Source organism: Artemia sp. Qi Xiang Cuo, chromosome 13 (genome assembly GCF_049724085.1).
Source record: "Artemia sp. Qi Xiang Cuo chromosome 13, ASM4972408v1, whole genome shotgun sequence".
Taxonomy (NCBI): Eukaryota; Metazoa; Arthropoda; class Branchiopoda; order Anostraca; family Artemiidae; genus Artemia; species Artemia sp. Qi Xiang Cuo.
In genome coordinates this window covers 64013764-64036342 of record NC_142806.1, presented here as the reverse complement: position 1 = coordinate 64036342, position 22579 = coordinate 64013764, and the positions used below count along the sequence as shown (strand labels likewise).

The window sequence follows — 22579 nt, the reverse complement described above, 5'->3', positions numbered from 1 at the left end:
AGAAATTATAATTGAATTGTGTTCTTTGGTAAAATTCAGAAGATAACTTGAACTTTTCTATCTTCTATTAAAAATTTGGAACAGTATTTTAAATTTTTTCATCTCTTTGAGAAAAATCGGAACTGAAGTGTAAAATTTTTATATTATTTTGGGAAAATAGAATTGATCAATAACTTATATCTTTTTATTGAGAAAATTCAGAATCGAAGTTGAACTTTTCTTCTTCCGGGAAAATATTTGGAACAGAACTTTAAATTTTTTCATCTCTTTGAGAAAAGTCGGAACTGAATTTAAGATAATTTAGAATAAAAGTGAAACTTTTTATCTTCATGGAAAATAATCACAATCATAGTATAACTTTTCTTATCTTCTACCGAAAAATTTAGAACCGAACTTTAAATATTTTATGTCTTGGTAAAACTGAAGAGGAAGCTTTTTATTTTCTCTGGAGAAATTAGAATTGAATTGTGTTCTTTGGTAAAATTCAGAAGAGAACTTGAACTTTTCTATCTTGTATGAAAAATTTGGAACAGTATTTTAAGTTTTTTCATCTCTTTGAGAAAGATATGAACTGAAGTGGAAAATTTTTATATTATTTTGGGAAAATAGAATTGATCAATAACTTATTTCATTTTCATTGAGAAAATTCAGAATCGAAGATGAAGTTTTCTTCTTCCGGGAAAATATTTAGAAGAGAACTTTAAATTTGTTCATCTCTTTGAGAAAAGTCGGAACTGAATTTAAGAAAATTTAGAATTAAAGTGACACTTTTTATCTTCATGGAAAATAATCACAATCATAGTATAACTTTTCCTATCTTTTACGGAAAAATTTAGAACTGAACTTTCAATTTTATGTCTTGGGGAACTTAAAACTGAAGTGGAAGCTTTTTATTTTCTCTGGAGAAATTAGAATTGAATTGTGTTCTTTGGTAAAATTCAGAAGAGAACTTGAAATTTTCTATCTTCTATGAAAAATTTGGAACAGTATTTTAAATTTTTTCATCTCTTTGAGAAAAATCTGAACTGAAGTGGAAAATTTTTATATAATTTTGGGAAAATAGAGTTGATCAATAACTTATTTCATTTTCATTGAGAAAATTCAGAATCGAAGTTGAACTTTTTTATCTTCCGGGAAAAAATTTGGAACAGAACTTTAAATTTTTTCATCCCTTTGAGAAAAATCTGAACCGAATTGGAAAATTTTTATATTATTTGGAAAAATAGAAAAGATCAATAACTAATTTCTTTTTCATTGAGAAAATTTAGAAGAGAACTTGAAATTTTCTTGACTTCGTTGAGAAAATCAAAAATTGAATTAGAACTTTTTATCTTCCGGGAAAATATTCACAACTATGATATAGCTTTTTCTATCTACTACGGAAAAATCTAGAATTTGTAAAATTGGTTTATGAAGGATATTAAGAAAAGAACTTGTTCTGAAAAGATATAATAAAGCCTTTTAAAAAGTATTGCTTGATCTTGGGGTGTGCAAAAAGGTCGTAAAGTAAAGTTGTGGTGAAAAAGATAACCACTTCAACTTGTAAAATTGGTATAGGAAGGTCATTAAGAAAAAACTTGTTCTGAAAAGATATAATAAAGCCTTTTAGAAAGTATTGCTTGATGTTTGGGTGTGCAAAAAATTCGTAAAGTAAAGTTGTGGGGAAAAAGATAAGTACTTTAACTTGTAAAATGGGCTTAGGAAGAAATTACGTAAAGAACTTGTTTTGAAAAGATATAATAAAGCCTTTTGAAAAGTATTGCTTGATGTTGGGGTACTCGAAAAGCCTTATAGTAAAGTTTTGGGGGGAAAAGATGAGTACTTCAACTTGTAAAATTGGTTTAGGAAGGACATTACGTAAATAACTTGTTCTGAAAAGATATAATAAAGCCTTTTGAAAAGTATTGCTTGATGTTGGGGCATGCAAAAAGTTTTAAAGTAAATCTGTGATGAAAAATCTAACTACTTCATCCTGTAAAATTTTTTTAGGAAGGACATTACGAAAGTAAATTTTTCTGAAATGCCATTTAAAAGTATTGATTGATGTTGGGTTGTGCAAAAAGTCGTAAAGTAAAGTTATGGGGAAAAGGACGGGTACTTCAACTTGTAAAATGGGTTTAGGAGGGACATTAAGAAAAGAACTTGTTCTGAAATGCCTTTTGAAAAGTACTGCTTGGTGTTGGGGCATTCAAAAAGCTGTAAAGTAAAGTTGTGGGTGAAAAGGATGGGTGCTTCAACTTGTAAAATGGGTTTAGGAATGACATTAAGAAAGGAACTTGTTCTGAAAAGATATAATAAAGCCTTTTGAAATGTGGGGGCCCTTCTGTGTCTGAAGTGCACAAAAAAAGTATTAAAAAAATGGGGAGGGGGCTCTTTGGGGCCCGGGGGGCCTTTGGGGGTCCGGGGGGCCCTTGGGGGGCCGTTTGGTCCTTTGGGAGCCCAAGGGACCTTTGGGGGCTGGGGGCTTCCTTCGGGGTTGGGGTAGGGGGATCGGAGTCCTTTCGGGCTGGGGTAGAGGACCTCACAACACTGTTCAAATAGAACTTGTGTATTATAATGACCACAGAGTTTCACCCCATATCCTCTTCTAAATCATCTTCTAAAATCATCTTCAAAAATGCCTCAAACGGTTTCGCTTAAATCATCTTCTAAAATGTCTCAAATCGGTTTCGCCCAAACAATCTCTAAACGTAATTTCTGCGTGTTCCTTTTGTTTTGACATCCCTGCGCTGTCACATTTGAAATTCCTAGGAAACCCTTTCCCGCGTTAATCTCTTCATCTCTAAGATCAAAACATTCGCCCGGAGATAATTCTCCTGGATGAACACTAACAAATCAATCATCCGTCAGACATTAATAAACTTCGCCCGGAAACAATTCTCCTGGATGAACACCAAAGACAGTAATAAACTTCGCCCGGAGACAATTCTCCTGGACGAACTCCAACAAATCAATTTCTCAGAAATTCACTTCCCCTTTGATTACGCAATCAATTTCTCGGAAATCCATTTCCCCTAGGGAGTCTATGCCCATATATGGTGTTCGTTCCGGAACTCATCAGGTTTGGTTAGGTTACGCAATCAATTTCTCGGAAATCCATTCCCCTAGGCAGGCTATGCCCATATATGGTGTTCGTTCCTAACGCTAATATGTAACCAGCCCTCTGATTGGCTTAGAAGGAGACACGTGATTTGTTTCCCGTTATCGGATCAATAAAATTTCCAAATCGATTACGCAATCAGTTTCTCGGAAATCCACTTCCCCTTCGATTACGCAATCAATTTCTCAGAAATCGATTTCCCCTAGGGAATCTATGCCCATATATGGTGTCCCGTCACGAGCTCATGAGGTTAGGTTAGGTTACGCAATCAATTTCTCGGAAATCCATTTCCTCTAGGGAGTCTATGCCCATATATGGTGTTCGTTCCGGAACTCATCAGGTTTGGTTAGGTTACGCAATCAATTTCTCGGAAATCCATTTCCCCTAGGGAGTCTATGCCCATATATGGCGTTCGTTCCGGAACTCATCAGGTTTGGTTAAGTTACGCAATCAATTTCTCGGAAATCCATTTCCCCTAGGGAGTCTATGCCCATATATGGTGCCCCGTCATGAGCTCATGAGGTTAGGTTAGGTTACGCAATCAATTTCTAGGAAACGTGTTCTCCCTGGGGATTCCATGCCCATATATGGTACCCCCCGTCGGACTGACAGCACATTTGTTATCCTTAGGGACTCTATGCCCATATATCGACTCCCGTCACGAGTACTAGGGTCCTCTCTACTAACATCTCTCTACAACGGCGTGGTAGCCTGCTAATGTTGCAGTAGCTTCCTGGTGAGAAGACGACTTATGAAACTTATTAATGGGGATCGGAGGTGGGGGGGGGGGGTAAACGGGAGGGCTGTAAACCTCCGGTGAAGAGTTTTTGAACATAATTATTACGATGGTACTGTTTTATGCTTTCAAGTTTTTCTACTTAAGAAGTGGCACCAAAAGTATTGTTTGATGGTAGAATTGATAAAAGCTCATAGATATGAGTAATAAATTTAAAATGAGCCATTAAATACCTCTGTAAAAGATTATCGTAGCCCGCGGACTCCAGCTTTGGCACTTTAGACATGCCACCAAAAGGGCCATTGGACAGATGGTGGAATTTATAGGAAGAACGTAGACATGAGCGATTTTAGCTATTAAATATCGGTCTACAATGTTCTGGTAGCCGGATAGCCCCAACCCTTGAGAAATGGCACAAAAAGTGCCTATTTTAGTGCCATGTGGTACTTGAAGATACGAAGGGCTTCAGTTTTTTTTTCGAAATCACCATCGAAACTTTTACTTTTAAGACAAACGAAAATAATAGTTACCATTCCTCAATCAGTGTCAGATGGCAATTTGTTTCCACTAGGCACTTTTTTCCTAAACATGTTTTTTTTTACTTTTGGTTCTGACCGTGTTAAAAAGTTCATAGTGAATTCACCCCCTTAGTAAGTAATGAGACTTACTAAGGGGGCAGGGAAGGGGAGTTTACGGGAAAGTTCCCTTGTAAATCCCCAGTTAAGGATTTTGGACATAATTATTACAATGGTACCGTTTTATACTTCGAAGCTTTTCAACTTAAGAAGTGGCACAAAAGGTGCCGTTTTTGTGCTATTTGGCACTTACAGATGGCAAAACTGATTAAAAGCACGTAGACATGAGCAATAGTTTTCAAATCAGCAATTAAACATCCCTCTAAGAAGTTCTGGCAGCCCACTAGCCTCTAGCTTTTCCACTTGAGACATTGCATCACTAGTGCCATTTTTAGTGCCATTTAGCAGTTGCAGGTGGTGGAATTGATAAATAAAACGTATATTTGAGAAATAGCTTTTATGTGAGCTATTAAACATATATCTAAGATATTTTTGTAGCCCGCTAGCCCCGTCCCTTGAGAAATGGCATATAATGTGACATTTTTGTGCCATATGGCACTTGCAGATAGTGTAATTTATAAAAAGCACGTAGACGTTAGAAACAGGTTTTTTTTAAGCATCTCTCTATGGTATTCTGGTAAACCACTAGCACTGGAAAAAAGAAAAAAAGAAAAAAGGGAGACTGATCAGCGCTACCCATACAAAAAAGTGATTTTCTTGTTTTATAAGGTTGGGGACTGTAATTTCCCTGAATAAGCTTTTCGACTATGCTGATTATAATGGTACAGTCTTTATTTTTATCTGATGCCATTTTCGAGGGGTTTCAGGTTTTTTCAAAAAGACCATAAATTTCTTTTCGCAATAAACTTTTATTTTATTACGAACCGAAATAATAGTTACCATTCCTGAATCAGTGTCAGACGGCAATTTTTTTTTCGCTAAGCAGTTTTGTTCTAAGCGGGTTTTTTAACTTTTGGTTACTAGGTTACAGCTGCCGCTGCAAGCATGATGCTATCTAGGTTAGTGAAGCTGTCCACCTGATTCATTTTCTCATTACCTAACACCACCTCTTCACGTTCAATTATCCCGAGTCATAGGGACTTAGTCTTCTTGGCATTAATTTTCAAACCTGTTCCTAGTCATAGCGACCTAGTCTTTTCGGTATTAATTTTCAAACCTATTCCTAGTCATAGTGACCTAGGATTCTCGACAGGGGTTGCTCGAAGGGGGTGATTGATCCCCCTTCTGGTTTTTGCAAAGTCGTATAAGTGGTTTTTGACCTCACTGAGGTCCCAGGTGCAAAATTCCGAGACAGTCTAAGTTGTATTTCTTAATCCTGGAAACACTTCTGTATTTTCAAACTTCTCGGTAAAAAAATGGCTGATTTTGACAAAACTCAGCTTCAATTGTATTCGCTTGTAAATAGAATAAATTCTTTTTATTTTATCGTTTAATTTTAATTTTCTAATGTCGTTTTTCAATAGAGTCGTTTAAATTAAACCAGGTTTAAAGGGACCGGACTCGTTGCAACTCATGCCCTAAAAACCTGCTTATGCTCGCGTATGATTTGCTTTTGTCTGGTCGTTGAGATCTATCCCCCCAAATTTTGCGAAGTCATTAAAGTCGTCTACTTATATTTTCGCCAAATCCAGTTACCAGGTTTCGATTCAGTCAAAGACTGGTAAGACTGTAAAGACTGGAAAGTCTGTAAAGACTGGTATTTTCAGACTTCTCAGGAGAGAAATGGTTGATTATAACCTTGCTTATCATCAATCGTACATACCGAAAATTGAATTTGCATGTAAATAGAATATAGTGGTTTTATTTTACCGTTTAATACCTATTTTTAATAGTATTGGATTTAAACAGAGTCGTGTGTATTGGATCAGGTTTTAAATTGGACTGGTCTGGTAGCCTAGCAATTGGCCTTCAAAATATGTTTATGCTTGCAAATAAATTATATCTGTCTGATGGTTCAGTAATTCTGAAGCCTGACAAGATAAAATGAACAAAACAAGAGCAAGAGACAAGGCTACGTGCATGGATTGTCGGTCTAATTTTGCCTACCAGTGGAAAAGAAGGCAAGAAATTTTTGAACACCGTGGAAAAGTTATTAGAATTCAAGGAAAGGGAGCCCCATAAGCCCCTTTCATTGAGAGTGGACACAGTATAGTGAAAAAAAACTTGATTACAATACGAGATTAAGAGGGATATAACGCTTCAGGAGGAAAAGCAAAACTTTGCTGTATACCCAGAATGTTTTCTTCTAGAACAGGAGTGCTTTTAAGGACTCTGGGAGACTCTGAGAGTCTTCCAGAGTCTGGGAGACCCTGGAAGACTCTGGGCTCATTCAAGTCAGGAGGCAAGTTTCGCCTGGGACGAAAGTAATGAGCAATGTTATAACTTCTAACGAACAGAAAATAGAAATTATTCTAAATTTGTACCTCTGGCTCTTTATGGTAATTTTGAGGTTACGCAATCGATCAACACATTTTACGAGAAGGAGTCAAACATAGGACAAGACGTTACCGATCAAAGACCCAACATGGTATTTTTTTAAGTGTTTTACCAAGCTCGAATACATTATATCATTAGTTGTTGGTTCCAATGACATTGTTAAGACTGTCTGGGAAAATTTTACGTTGAATGCAAGAGATATCTTGGTGGAAATACAATCTACGTCATCTCTTGTGTTTAAGGTTTGTAAAGAAATAACATTCGATTTCATTAAAGTAATTCTTAATATTTGAGCGGAGTTGTCGTCGAAAGTTGCAGCGACGATTTTGAAAGTATAGTTTACAAGGGTCCAGAAACAAGGTCTCCAGCGAAAACCAAAGGAAATACCTTGTTTCGTGTGGTCTTAATTAACCAAAGCCTGAGTGTCTTCTTAGTTGATTATATATCATATATTATATATCATTATATATCATATATATAGATTATATATCATATATATCTTTTCTTCCATATAAGAAAAGAGAAGAGTGGCCTTTTCATCCAGGATGGTATGAGGGTTACCAGTTTTTAGAATACAATATCTAGAAAGATTCTGCCTTCTGCGTCCTTTGTTTCCTTTTCTCTAGTGGTCCCAGGAGCGACAAATTTAAAAAAAGCTTAAGTGAAAGCCGTTCTGCGGCAATGGCACAAGATGATGAGCAAAGAAAAGGCAAAGAGAGGAAAACTAGCGAGTCATTCCTCTTATGAGTAACAAAAAGCCGCTTTGTTTTACTTTTGTCACTTCGTCAATAAGAGCAGTTCTGGGAATTTCTTACTTGATAAAAGTACCCGAACTAAGGTGTAGTAGCAAGCAAAAGGTGAAGAGACAAACAGAAGAATTGTGATTTTTGTCAACGCTGCAGGGAACCTAGCAAGACAGGGCATTGGCTGTGGATAACCGAAGAACAAAACGGCAATTTTGCTCAAATTGTTCTAATTATAGCGAGATATGTGGCAGCTCTTGATACCCCAGACTACACAAATTTATTTTTTACTCATAATTCCTCTGAACGAATTTTATTTACTTTCTTTCAACAGAAGTCAGGGAGAAGATCCTCAACGAAGTTTTGGATTCAGAATTTTATTCTGTGATACGATACCCGATACTTCACATTCTAATAAGCTTGCGATTGTAATACACAATACGAGCTCGGAAGGGACACCTTGAAAGAGACTATAAGATGTTAGTGAGGCTAAAGATGAAACTGGCCATGGTATGGCAGAAAGTATAACAGGATTATTGCTATGCAAGTGCGATGTCTGGTCACTATAACGGAGCCTGCAGGAAATATCTGAACTTATTTATTGTCTTCTGCCTTATATTCTCTGACAGGCCTAGAGACTAAACATTGTTATATAACATAGTGGTAATTCATCTCTTTGGATGGTTGAGCTTTTCAATATCCTTTAAGAAATATACGCGTTCTTCTCTTCATCTGCAAAGTATTTTGTCACCCTTAAAGGAAAACTCTCGTCAATTTAAAACAGCCTTAGTCTCTAAAACATATCACGGACTCCGTAAACTGCAAGGGCTGACACCATACAAGCAGTAGTTACTTGGTTTGAAGCAATAGTTTCAGTTATTTACGAGACAAAAAAGATAAAGAACACTGATGCTAAGTCGAAGGCACAGGCTAGCGGCCTTGTGAAAAGGATTCTAAATTTCAAATTTATCGCCTTCCTCATCTTCATGAAAAAAAAAAATCATGTACAAGATATTGATAGCAAAAGAAAAATTTGAAGAAGCGGAGATCAACATCTACGACACAATCGAGATACTTGAAGTTATGAAAAATCTTTTCGAAAGAATATCAGAGGATGAAATGAACTACTTCATTGACAGTACAAAAGTGTTCGCCAGAATAAAAGAAGTCGATCCAAGGGCCGATTTCGTCAAACATCATCGTTGTCGACTTGAACCATCTTGTTTTGACAACAGAGCTCAGAGTCAAGCCAAAATATCAATGTATCAGTTCTATAGACAATATTTGAGAATCCTGCTTGAAACTTTGACTACAAGGATAGGAGATGGTCTCAGAGCTTGCCTTGTCAAGATTCAGCCATTTTGATCATAACTTTAGCCTCCTTAAAAAAAGGCTTCAGTTGCAGATATTGGGCTAGCAACAACGTTCTTTTTTTCAAACCAAGAAAGACTTCCAGATTCTTCTACTTTTCAATTAGAGCTTGAAGGTATGTTTCTGTTTTGCCACGGCACTACTTGCTTCAGGGAAGTCCTAGGTGAAGGGAATTTCCGGCAATACCAGCTTAAGCACGCGAGTCGCCTTTGCAAACTGGCTGCGACAGCAACCGTTGCAGTTGCTGCTGCCAGAAGAACATTTAACAAGCTTAACTTTGTTAAGAATTCAATGAGAACTGCCATGGTTGAGTTTTGACTAGATTCCTTATGTTGTTGGCGAATGAGAAATACCTCACCAATGCCATTGACTTAAACAAAATTGTCTATCGGTGGTCCACTTTGAAGAACAGGTGAATATAAACATAGCTTTCCTTATTTACGCATGATTAATTCCATTTTAGCTTCTTGCTTGTCTCCGTAGATAAAGCTTAACTGATAGAACATTAATTATAATAATTTCCAAGAGTGGTACAATTTGACCTAAGAGTCATTTAAATGATGGGATTTCACCCCCCCCCGGGCTTGGTCCTTAGAGCCACCCCTGCTTCTTGGCATTAGTTTTCAAACCTATTGTTACACCCCTCTAAAATTTATTGTTACACCCCTCTGTTACACCTCCAGAACCTCTAAAATTTCATTAATTTTGCTTATACCTTCTTCTAAGATGCTAAAATAATCAGCAGAATGTAAGTGTAGAAGAGTTTTATTTCCCAATTTGAATCCATATTCTTCAATAGCATTTGCTGTACTCCTTAGGACAGAGTCCATCAAAATGATCCATATAAATGGGGATAGAATGGAACCCTGCTTTACTCCTGAATTTAATTTAGAACCAGCTACTAACCTCATTTCCTACCTCAACAGCAGCAATAATATTCTCCTAAATAGCGCTATTCACTTTAATGTATTTATCCGGTATACCATACAAGGATATAACCTTTGCTAAAGCTCTTCTATAGGCTGAATAGAACGATTGTTCATAATCTATAAAACTGAGGACTAAAGGCGTTTGAAGACCCAATTACTTCTCAATTATTCATCTATGAGTAAAAATTTGGTCGACGCATCCTCTGATCATCCTAAAACCACACTCTTCTCCACTTGGAACTATATCGACAGCATCTCCAAGTCTAAAAAAGATTCATAATTCCAAATAATTTGCTTTCTACAGAAGCCAGGCTAATGCCTCTTTGACTATCATACTTACTCTTAACACTTTCCGTATGGAGGGGTTTAATAAGTTTTCCTAGATTTGCTAGGTGCTTCCCTGGCTAGGTCAACCCTATTCATAATCTTCAGTAGCCTACCTCTAACCCCACAAACACCATATTTAAAAACTCATCTAGGCCAGCATTAGCACCCACAGCCTTATCGTTTTTTTAAACCTTTAACTATTGTCACTGATTCTTCCTCAAAAAACAAATCTTCCTTCACATCCAAACTGTCGCAAACTTTTTCATTTTTTAAATCTTTTCTTGTAACTGTATCGCGGCTTAGTATATACTTAAAATGTTCTGACCATCTTTCTTCAACTCTATCCTTCTCACTAATTGTGGTCCCAGTACTATCTTTAACTGGGACAGGTCCAGATTGACAATTCTTTCTCGATTCATTAATGTACCAGTATCATATTTACTATTATCCCATCTGGCTGCATCTTTCAGATCTTTGGCAATTTTATCCATGGCCTCCACTTCACGACTCTCTAATTTGCATTATAATACTCTCTCTACTTTCTTTACATTCCTCTTATTTCCATATGATCTATCGCTCAAAATATTCCTGTACAGCCCCTTTTCTTCTCTATTAAACATTTTCACTAATATTCCTAGCTGCTTCCTAGCTTTCTTCTCTAAGACCTTTGTGAAGAAAATCTGGAATAGCTTTGTAATATCTTCTATTAAAGGTATAACAAATAAGAAACACACTGCTTTAAATACAAATAAATTTGAAGGATGAACTCCTTTTAGCCTCATAGTTTACACAACAAGATACATTGTCAATAACATCTCCGAATCAGACATAAAACAAACATTGGGCCATTATAGAAGATAAAAAAATTATTTGAAAGATCACACTTTTGTCTTCGGCCTTATGTTCAGTCTTGCTAGATCTGATGTAAGTGTAGTGGAATTATAACGTTAATTTACTGATTTAAAATAAAGGGAGAATTTCTTGACTTCACAACAAAAATAACTTTTTGTTGTTGTAAAAACACAGCCAGCTTTGCTGAACATTTGATTTTTCAGTAGTATTGAGCAGTCTAAGGATGAAAAGATGAAAGTAAACGGTATGGCCAATGATGGCGAATCAACGAAAAGGTTATTTTTGTGGTTATTAAATTTGCTGACAAAACTCAAAACATTTAGAAGTTCAAATTTTGGAACTATTATATCAGTTTTAGATCCCAAAAAAGACTAACCGTGGCACCAAAAGAAAAGTTTTATCAAAGTGGTTTATATAAAGCTGATCACATTTTTACAACATCAATTTATTTTTCCGTCTGATTGATGGTAAGGTATTTAAATACATATTCTTTTACAGATCAGAGAAGAAAATGAGTGACTTGAGAAGTTTTGGAAGAGAAGCTACATTTCTTCTTCAAGAAAACCCAATCAATCGTTCATCTGCTGGGGACCTGCTAAATCGTTTTTCAGGGAACGTTGAACTCTTATCTGGTTCACAATTTAGACCAGAAGATGTTCTGTCAAATATGCCTGAAGAAGAAATAAGACAGATACTGGAAGACGTTGTTTCAAAGGTAAAAGAAACATCATTAGTTATTGATGCTAAGACAAGTCCGAGAGATAGTTGTTCTATCTCTCGACTTAGTTCTGGTCTTGCAAGATATGGTGTATTATATGGTGTTGAAGACTCTAATTTGCTGCTAAAATCAAAGGCACCTTTAATTAATCTCCCAAAAGAAATTGAATTCCTCGGTAGCTCCAAGCCAACTGTATCGAATACTTTTTATTCTATCAATATGGAACAGTCGGAGCATGAAGTAAATAGATTTATAGAGAAAGGATGGGCCTTTGGTGGTAGTATTAAAATAGCCTGGTTTTCAGCCGGAATAAAAAACAGCGACAAAAGTCACAAGAGTGAATGCTCCTCAAATAAGACTAAATTTGAAAGCACTGTTTTTAATAAGCTTGGAATTTATCCTGTGGGAGCATTCAGAGTTCCTTCTAATCAGATAAAATTAAGCAGCGAAGCTGAAACCATGTTGGAAAGAATTAGGACAATTCCGGAAGCAGAAGCCTTTTTGCATACTTTTGGGTCCCATTATCCAAGCGGCATTCATCATTACGGAGGCATAGTACATTTTTCATGCGAAATCAGAGCAAATGATAATAGTTCAGTCTCTGATTTGGCATCAAATGCTGAGAAGGAGTTTGCAGCCTCTTTATTTTGGCAGGGACTAGGAATGGGCTTCAAAGCAAATGCCAGTTACGAAAAGAAGATACAGTTTCAAGAAAAAAATCGAAAAGGCAGATAAGCAATCAGCTGAGGACATACGTCTGGTTGTTTTTGGTCCCAAAGCCACTTCTAGTGTTGCTATGTTTTGTGAACTAATAAAAAAAACACCTGAAGAAGGAGTCATTATAGATAGAGGAGATCTAGAAAATCTTATTCCAGTGTGGAAGCCTCTCGGTAAAGAGTTTGAGAAGCAAGCTGAACTTGTCAAAAATGCTTGGATAAATATAACCAGAGATTCTAAATCCAAAGAAATACAAGATCTTCATTCTCATTACCATGCTATTGATAGAGAACTGGTAAGGGAAAATATGCCGCAACTCCAAGATTTACGAAGACAACAAAAGAGGAAGCCTTCGGCTCAAGGAAATGTTGTCCACAACACACAAGAGACTGAAGAGAAAAGTGAAACTGAGATTTTTAGTCCTATTATGAGTGTTAAAACCATCTTCACTAAGGAGCCTAAACTGAATACACCAAACGGAGAAAATATTCACAACTTAACGCAACAACAGTTTCGTGAAGAAAGTTTAGTTAGTGCATTCACCATTGATTGTCCTCGTGATTTAACTAATATTTCTTATAGAATACTTCACCGCCTGGAACTTAACTATTGTAATTTACCTGATGAAGACTCAAATGACTCTTCAGAGTCCGAGGAGCCCTTCTCGTCTGAAATGGAACGGACAACAGAAGAACAAAAATTTGATGTTTCCAAACTTCTAATTTCGTATTCACTCATAGATAGCGTAAGTGTTTTACGACTTCTTCTGGAATCAAGATTTGCTATTCCTATATGTTCCAAAGACACTTTAGAATTGCTTAGGATCACACACAGGTTAGATAACACAAAAGAAGATATATTCCTTGGGGAAGACCTAGAGCTGCCAAGAATTGCCATAATAAGTCAAGTTAAAAGCTTTGATAGTTTTACAAAAAATATCATGGAAGATCTTTTCAATTTAAAAACCTCTTTAGAAAATGTTGATACGTCAAACATAGAGGTTGGGCAAGGCTTAGTCTGCTTCAGAAATAGGGATAAGAATAAGAAATCTTGCATTGTAATACATATTCGGGGAGATTTTGAACCCTATTGGAAATTTGTTACACAATTCATTGACTGCTTAATTGTTGAAGATGAATTTACGTCTAAATCAGATAAGGTTTCTCATTTTATGAGCACACACTCTCATAGAAAAGACTTACCACAATCAATTACAATATGGATACCTAGCTTAAAAAAAGCTACATCAGAGCACTTTCCTTTTCATCTTATTGAGGGCCCCTCGGATTATTTTATTGGAATCCAGCGAAAAACTGTCTTGGGAGCGCTTTTTTGTAAAATTGAACATCACGAACATTCAATGCATTCAATATTCCCTTTTGAAGACTCTCCAAGGTCAGATATTGATAATTTACGTCAATTGTATGTGGCCGTTTCTAATATGGATGGCTTGGAAAATTATAGGTCAAACGTCCTGATGTTGCAAGAAAGTTTTGCAAAAGAGGGGAAATTGAGAGAAGAATTAAACAAATTTGAACTTGTTAATGATATAGGCAGGCGATCAGTGATAGAGAAAGAGATATCCAACGAAGAAAAGTTCCGGTTCGATTATAGCAATAGAAATGGCCCGCTTATTAATTATTTCCTGAAAGGATTCGAAAACAATAATATTGACTATATTATACTTCATCTTCGCGTTATTGAAGATGCTATTTCAGTGAAAATCAAGAAGTCAGGAATTGTGGCTCAACTAGAAGAATTAGTGAAACAGAAACAAAGCAACTTCATGGAATGCTGCCAAAAGCCTGAATTTTATAATCTTATTGAATCTAAGGAGAGAGTTAGTGAGTGCAAAACAGACCCGAAACTATGCTCTTCTTTCAGTTCGTCACTTATGGAGGGAAGTTTCTTTATTTTATTCAGCTGGAAAATGTGGAGATTTGGAACATTTACCCCACTTGGCTGCATCTTGTTTGATAGCAGGAGAAACTTTGGAGCTATATGATGGAGACGCAAACATGCTCAATGTTGATTGGATAGGTGCAATTTTTGAAAATTTGAGCTCTTTGCTTCCAAATAAAAGATTTTTTGTCTTATCTGTATTGGGAGAGCAAAGCAGTGGAAAATCAACACTGCTCAATACAATGTTTGGTATTCAGCTCGCAGCCAGTGTAGGCCAGTGTACTAGAGGCCTTACTATTACCCTAGTAAAGACGCTGAACCGAAAAGAGTATGACTATGTGGTCATTTTAGACACAGAAGGTGTTCGTTCGCCAGAAAATACAGGTATTCATGGATGCACAAAGCCTGACAATAAAATTGCAACCCTATCTATCTTGCAGTCCGATGCAGTTATTCTGACTATCAAAGGCGAACAAAACAATGCCTTAAAAACAATACTGCCTATTGTTGCACTTGCGTATAAAGGCTCTAAGTTGGCAGAAGAAAGAGGAGGCCTGCTAAGTTGCAAAATTTTTGCGGCTTACAATCAGGTGGAGATCCACGAGGGAAGCAGAAACCAACTTTTGAACAATTTTACGCAATTATCAGCGACGCTGGTTGAATCTCTTGCCACCGTAAATTCTCATGAAGATTTAAATTTGCATACATCCATTAGTTTCCCACGGATGTTCCAAAATGAAGACGACATACGTGTATTTGTATGTAATAAAAAAGGGAATCCACCAAGTGACGTCCCAAATGAAGACTTTAGCATGCAAATTATTGATTTTCGAGAGCATATTCATGAACAGGTTGTAAATCAAACAGGTTGGATTGCTCGAAAAATGGACAAAATATACAAATATTTGCTTTTAGTTTTGGAGTGTTTGAACAGCTCAGATTTTGACCTGTCTTTTGAAACGGTTTTCGACAGATATGTTTACTCTAACATAGAAAAAATATATTTGGAATTAAGGAAATCATATATTATAACGTTTGAGGAGCAATTTGATTTACTAAAGGATAAATACAATAAAGAAAGTTCTTCAGAAACAAACAACCCGAACACCTTAATAACCACAGCAGTTGATAATCTTAAGTTGGTTATGAGACCCCACACTGAAAAATTTCAGGAAGAGGTTGAGAGAATTTTCAAGGCAAGAGATAACCAAATACAACAAAAATTCGAAACTGTTTACAGAATTAAGGCGGAAGACACTATTTTGCGTCAAACTGGTCAATGGTGTGATAAGCTATAATTATTCTTAAGAAATCAGCTTTTCTTTGATGTAAAGGTTGCAGAATATGAAAAAGAAATGAGGGATAAAATAATGGAAGTATTCAAAGACACGAGTCTGAAAGACATTCCAGAACCAAAATTGATAAAAAAGTTTGATTCATATTTCGATGAGATTCTGCAAAAAGCTAAGAAAGAGAATCCTCCACTGGATGTCAATGATGCTATTCTCAAAGCATACAAAAATAACCAGACAATTGAGTCATTAGACGTTGACCTCTTATCTGACAAGGGAACTAATGGTGGAACAAACTTCAGCTGGATCAAGCTAGTGGATAGAATTGTTCATAGTGGAAGGATATCTCAGAGTGACAACTTTGAAAATAGTATTAAACCTATAATCGTCAGTATCACTACAGGGAAGAAATATTATTCTGAACTAGTTGTGCACGATGTCATTAGCGAGGTTAAAAGTTTTCTCAAAAGTCAAGGCAAAAAAATTGATAAAGACAAACAGAAAAAAGTTTACAAATTTGCGTACGACCAATTAGTGGAAATTTTTAAGGAAATTCAAGGAAAGTGGGAGCAAGAAAATTCTGTTTACGAGCGTTTCCTTTCAATGAAGAAGGCTATGCGAGGATTCTGTCTTGACATTGCAAGTGGTTTGGATGAATTGGATTTAATGGCATCGAGACTCAAATACTTTTTTACCAAACATACTGTTAAAGCTTTCGAAATGCAAGTTCAAAAAAGGGTGATGGTCAACTTAATAAATAAATGCTGGCCTTCCCATCCAAAAACTATACAAGGTCATATGGATTTGTATCTGATTGAAAAAGTAGAGTCAGTAGGCATTAGTGAAGTTTTGCGTCACATTAAGGATCCTACTTTGTTAAAAATGCTTACAACTAATAGGCTGATAAAATTTGAAATTGATACAATCCTTGAAAATCATCCATGGGCTGACTTCAAAAATCAACTTGAAATATGCTTAAGAAACGCGTATGATACAGATGAAAAAAAACCATCAAAACTTTTTCACTTTTATAAGCTTTTTGATACACTAAGAAGCTTTTATACCACATATATTATTGACTCGTTGAGAAAAGAAATGAGTACTTTCGGCTGGAAGGAATTGGATCAATTATCTGTGAATTTTGAGCTGCGGCACATTGAACCCATGATAGAAGCATTTGCCCTGTCTTCTGTGAACTTAGACATAGATCACATCATTAATAATATCTCCGCGCAACTTAAGGAGAATGTTCACTTTGAAGCGGCTTTTTGCAGGGCATGCCAAGAACCCTGTCCTCTTTGTTATAGCCCTTGCTTTCGTGAAGAGTCTCACAAAGATAAACATGATACTTTTCATCAGCCAAAGGGTCTAGTAGGTTGGCGTTATATAGCAACCAAAGAATTAAGTGATATTGCGTGTAATACAGCTCTTCTTCATAATGTCTTCGTTCTTAATCATGGGACAACAAAAGAAGAGAGATGGAAATACGCAGACTTTTCAAAGAAGTTCAGTGATTGGATGCAGCCTGATATAGATACTCCTGTTTCTGAATATCGGGAATACTTAATGCGGAGGTATAACAAGGAAATTGCAGATCACTATGGAGTAAACCCATCTGACACAATGGGAGTTCCTGGAAGTCTTGAAGTTGTCGCGAACAAAATTAAAAGAAAGATAGATTTCAATAAGGATTTTAAAACAAAACACTTATGGATGTGACCATATAAGTGGATATGGTGTTAATCACCAAAAACACTTATGGTGATTTTTGTGTTGAAAATATTAAAGAGTAACATTTTTATAAGCAATATTCGCATTTGTGCTGTGTTTGAATAGCTTTTCTGTACTAGTATTCCCTCTGTATACTTGATTGATTTGAAATTAAACTAAATTGGTGTGCTTAATTTTAAAAAAAGGATAAGATATACTACAAAAACACTGTCGCAACTTTTTTCCGGGTTCAAGAGGGGAAGAATCAAAGAACTTGGCGTAGCAGTTACAATGATTTTTTCCACTTTGTGAAAAATTTCTTTTTCTGTATATATCCAAGGATTTCTATTTCCCGGAGTTTTATATTAAGGTTGATTCTAATTCAATGCGTCTTTACGCTAAGGTTTAAATTTTGCTCCAATTCTTTAAGAATGACCCTTTAATCAAAAAGGCCGTTAATTAGAATAAATAAAATATGATGAAAGTACAAAAAAAACCTTAGCGTAAAGAGCAAGTTAATGACTAGGGGGTAAACCCAATCATATACGTAATTATTTCTGTTCGTTATAAGTTTTGATGCTGCTCCTTACTTTCAGTTGAATTTTTTTTATTTATTTAATTTCTGATCGTTTTTTTTTTAAATAATGCTGGGAAATACGGCACCCCCTTCATAGCAATGTCCCTTCCCCCATGAAAACTTCCTCCTTGGAAAAATCCTCCTACGTAACACCCGACCCACCCCCTCTTAAAAACCCTTGCCCTGAGGGTTGTGGGGAAGCGTCCTCCTCAAAAACATATTTTCTATCTGGAAAAAGACTACGCTGAGCAAAATTCCTATCTCAAATTTTTTATTGGATGTGTTTGGGGAAATGATGGGCGTGGGGGGGGGGGGTAGTTGCCCCTCCAACCACTTTCGACTATTAAAAAAGGCACTAGCCCTTTGACTTTCCAATCGAATGAGCCTGTTTTGACGTTTTTACGACAACACCTTCTATAAAAACCTTACATGCCCACAGGGCATAACTTTAAACCCCTGCCCTGAGGGTTGTGGGGGAGTGTCCTCCTCAAAAACATATTTTCTGCGCGAAAATCGACTACGCTTCAGAGAATGGCTATCTCAAAATTTTGATTGGATGTGTTTGGGGGAATGATGGGCATGGGGGGGGGGGCTAGTTGCCCTCCAATCGCTTTTGACTATTAAAAAGGGCACTAGAACTCTCGATTTCCAACGAATGAGCCCCCTTTGAAATTTCTACAACGACCCCTTCCATACGAAGTGCCTCTGAGAAAAAAAATAATAATAAATAATAAAACATTGGAGGCGTATGGCCTTTACTATAGGCTATAGCGTTGCCTCTAATCTAGAGCTATAAAAAATTAGAACGAAATATTTGTTAAGAAAATTTTTTTTTTTCTTAAGTTAATACATGTCTCCCATGGAATGTTCTAAGCGTTGTCCGACACCGGGACACCGGACACCGGGAGTCCGGAAGCTTCGCCGTCGGGTCCAGGCACCTGGCACGGGGCACGCTTCTATATATAAATTTTCATCGTCACTTGTATTTTAACTGCAGACAATTTAGGCCTTTTCTTGATGTCATGACGGTTCACCACAGGTTCAATACAGCCGCCTTGGGAAAAATAAGAATTCTTTCTTAAAGTTGTAACCTATCTAGATCGTTCTTGTGGCCAGAAGTGTCGATTTGCCAGTTTTAAGAAGAAAAAACTATGTAGCCGATTGTCAGGTCTGGCCCCAGTATGGCTACGCCACAGGCGTGTAAAGAACGAGGTGTTGAGGATGGAGCAACCGCCCTCATATGCGTAATAATTTCTGTTCGTTTAAAGTTTTAATGTTGCTCCTTACTTTCAGTTGAACAAACTTGTTTTATTGTACTTTCTGATCGTTTTTTTAATAACGCCAGGATACCTGCCTCCACCTCCACGGAATTATCCCCCTCCCCATAGAAACATCCTCTGGACAATTCAATCCTGGCAAAAATTTACCCCGGAAAATCACCCTTAACATCTTCAAGCGTAAAATTGGATCGGTTAAAAAGAAAGCAAGACATAAAAAGATATTTTGTATATGAATTCTGGCAAATTCACCGAGCGTAAAATTTCCCCTGAAAAGTTCCACCCCCTGGAAACTACCCTCTCCATGGAAATTCCCCTAGCAGAAAATTCGTCCTCCCCTCCTCACCCGATAAATAAACCTTTTCCTAGGGACTGTAGGGGGTCATTTTATCTCCAAAGACATAGTTATTCGACCTTTCAACTATGCTGAACAAAAAAGTTATCTCAAAGTTGCGATTGGACGATTTTGGGAAAAAGTTGCGTGGGAGGGGGCTTAGTTACCCTACGTTTTTTGTCACTTAAAAAGGGCACTAGAACTTTTCACTTTTGTTAGAATGAGCCCTCTCCCGATATTCTAGGCCCACCGGGTCAAAAAGATCACCCTTGAAAAAAAAACACATCTGTGGTTTTTCTTCTGGTAAAAATTACAAAATTCCACATTTTTGCAGATATGAGCTTGAAACCTCTATGTTAGGGTTCTTTGATACGCTGAATCTGACTGTGTGATTTTCATTAAAATTTTATGACTTCAAAGGAGTCTTTCCCCCTCTTTTCAAAAATTTTCTCAGGCTCATAGCTTTTGGTGGGTAAGACTAAACGTAATTAAACTTATATATTTGGAATCAACAAAATAAACCAATTATTTTTATATATCTATTGGTATCAAAATTCTGTTTTTTAGAGTTTTGGCTACTATTGAGCCTGGTCGCTCCTTACTTACAGTTCGTTACCACAAAATGTTTGATTACCCATCAAAATCCAAACAGAGATCATTGAAATATTGATCATTTTTTCTGCGTTACCAGAAACATTGTATTCATAAAACTTTACAGTTTTATGAAATGTAATTAAGCAAATAGAAAAGGCTTTTCAATTTAAGTAAGGAGCAAGTTTAAAACTTAAAAAATATAAATTACTCTGTATATAAGGGGGACAGTCCCCTTCTCAACACCTTGCTCATTAAAAAAAAAGTTTTTTAGGGCTTTGAATTTTTTATTTTTTTTTGTCGATTGTATATTTTCTTGAAAAAACTGTAAAAAAGCCGAACTTCACAGTAAAGAGTAAAGAGCTAAGGGGGGGACATCGCCCTTCAAACAAAGAATAATCTATTCAAATAAGTTTCAAATCTGTTCCTTACTTTCAGTTGAAAAGCTCTTTTTTTATTTAATTTCTGATTGTTTTCCAAATCATACCCATTAGACATAACCAAGATATAATTTGAGGTACCGGTCCCTTAAATCCCTATGCAATTACTTTTAAATTGTGTAAACCAATAATTGTACGTTGATTAGTACCGTCCTACGTTTAAATTTGCAATTTAAATTTTAGATAATGTTAGAATATATTTAAAAATTGGCGATGAATAGTAATTTTGGCGAAAATTCCGTTTTAATATTACTAGTAAAGAATTTCGGTTGGATAAAAAGGAGTATTATTGTTTGTATGGATGGACATTCTATGAGACTTTTGATCTTCTACATAACTGAAGCCATCACAACCTTTACAATAGGATTTTCTTACCGATAAATACATTACATACATTTTTTAAAATGCATTGAAGGACTTCATATAAATATAAAAAGAAAAATATTCCCGTTTAAAATTGCTGAAAACTAAGTTCCTAGCAGTATTTGCCACCCCAAAGAAATTTCATGGCGGGGCTGATAATGACCTGCCTTGCCTTTTCCACCTCTGTGCTGGTAGATATTGGAATGTAACATATTAGCTGTAGGCCTACACTGTAAAAAAAAATGTTTAAGATTCAACAAAAAAACTTTTGAATGTTTATCAACAATAAAATTATAATTTCAACAGCTGAATTTGAATATTAGAGACCATTGTGGAATTCCATGATCATTATTGAATATCCAAATTGTTGAGAAGCAAAAGTGTTGGATTTCCATACCCGAATTGAATTTTCAAACACATGTTGGATTTTAAGATCCTTATTGGATTTCCATCTTGTGTGCTGGATTTCCCGTTCTTTTATTGGATTTCCTTCACTAGCGTTGTTCAATTTCCCAGGACTACAGTCTAATATCTAGCTCCCATCATTCAGTTTCTCTTTCTTCTTTCTGAAGCATCAATAAATACTAAAAAACAAACAAAAAAAAACTCATTTATTTTACAAGAACAGAAAATTACAACAAAAAATTTCTCCTAGATAATATAATACCTCTTAATGGCTGCACTTTTTCATGGTGGAAATCAGTACTTCAACGGCGTAGTAGGAGGCCGACACAAGAAACTTGAGTAAGAAATATCGTACCTGAAATAAAGATGAAATCAAATCGAGGCACAAATAAAAGAAAGACTTACCCCCTTTGTTTCTACCTCCAGAGCTGAACGGTTGCAATAATAATGCCACGAATCCTGTCTTTTCTGAATACCTTTGACTTACTCATCAGATCTAATTAAAACCAAGATTCGAGTCGAACTTGGAACGAACTGGAAATCACCACGCATAAGAGTTAAGCTACTGCCAATAACATGAAATAAAACCTCTATAAAAATGTAGATGACGGGAAAAACTAATCAAAAATGAGGGTTTAATGTACGATTAGATCCATTCCTGGAAATTTCAAAATCTAATTTAGCAAAAAATTAATTCTGAAACTAATTGTTTAAGCATTAGGAGGGGGGTGGTAAAGTAAATTCATCTGCTCTTAGAAATTGTATAAGAAGGTATTTTAAACTATTTTTGAGAATTTTATAGTGTTTCCTTCAGGAGGGGCAAGCCACTGCATTTGAACCAAGAAAACTTTTTTGGTTTAATTTTACTTTAGCTACTTTTGGCTATCTTGGAAAGGGGTTAGGTTAGGAAAATAAAACTTTCAGAGCTGATTCTAGAGGCTAAAGTATGTCCTGGGAAGGCATTTTGAACCTACCTTCACTCCTTCTCCCTCTGGGGGCCTTTGAACTTTGCCTACATAACAGGTCTATACGGTACCTTTTGAAATTTTGACAAAACAACATTTCCCTTAATTTTCAGTTATCAGTTTATTTTTCTCTGGTTTTAGTTCTTAAAATGCAATTCCTGTCATTTGAGTAGAATTTTAAGCCATATCAGTGTTTTT

General features: G+C 36.1%; 1 protein-coding gene and 1 long non-coding RNA gene across 2 annotated transcripts in view; one reads left to right on the top strand and one right to left on the bottom strand.

Moving 5' to 3' along the window:
- Positions 1–17610, top strand: part of LOC148945545 (uncharacterized) — a 78271-nt gene extending 60661 nt beyond the window's left edge. The window contains 3 exon segments of the mRNA XM_089099138.1: positions 11589–12513; positions 12515–14355; positions 14357–17610. Of these exon segments, the coding sequence (XP_088955264.1) occupies positions 11602–12513; positions 12515–14355; positions 14357–17438 (5835 nt within the window). The 5' untranslated portion in view covers positions 11589–11601 and the 3' untranslated portion in view covers positions 17439–17610.
- A 4071-nt stretch (positions 17611–21681) lies between these two features.
- LOC148945544 (uncharacterized) overlaps positions 21682–22579 on the bottom strand; it is a 105062-nt gene continuing 104164 nt past the window's right edge. The window contains exon 3 of the long non-coding RNA XR_016142724.1: positions 21682–21771. This is a non-coding gene — a long non-coding RNA (uncharacterized LOC148945544). The remainder of the gene's footprint in view (positions 21772–22579) is intronic.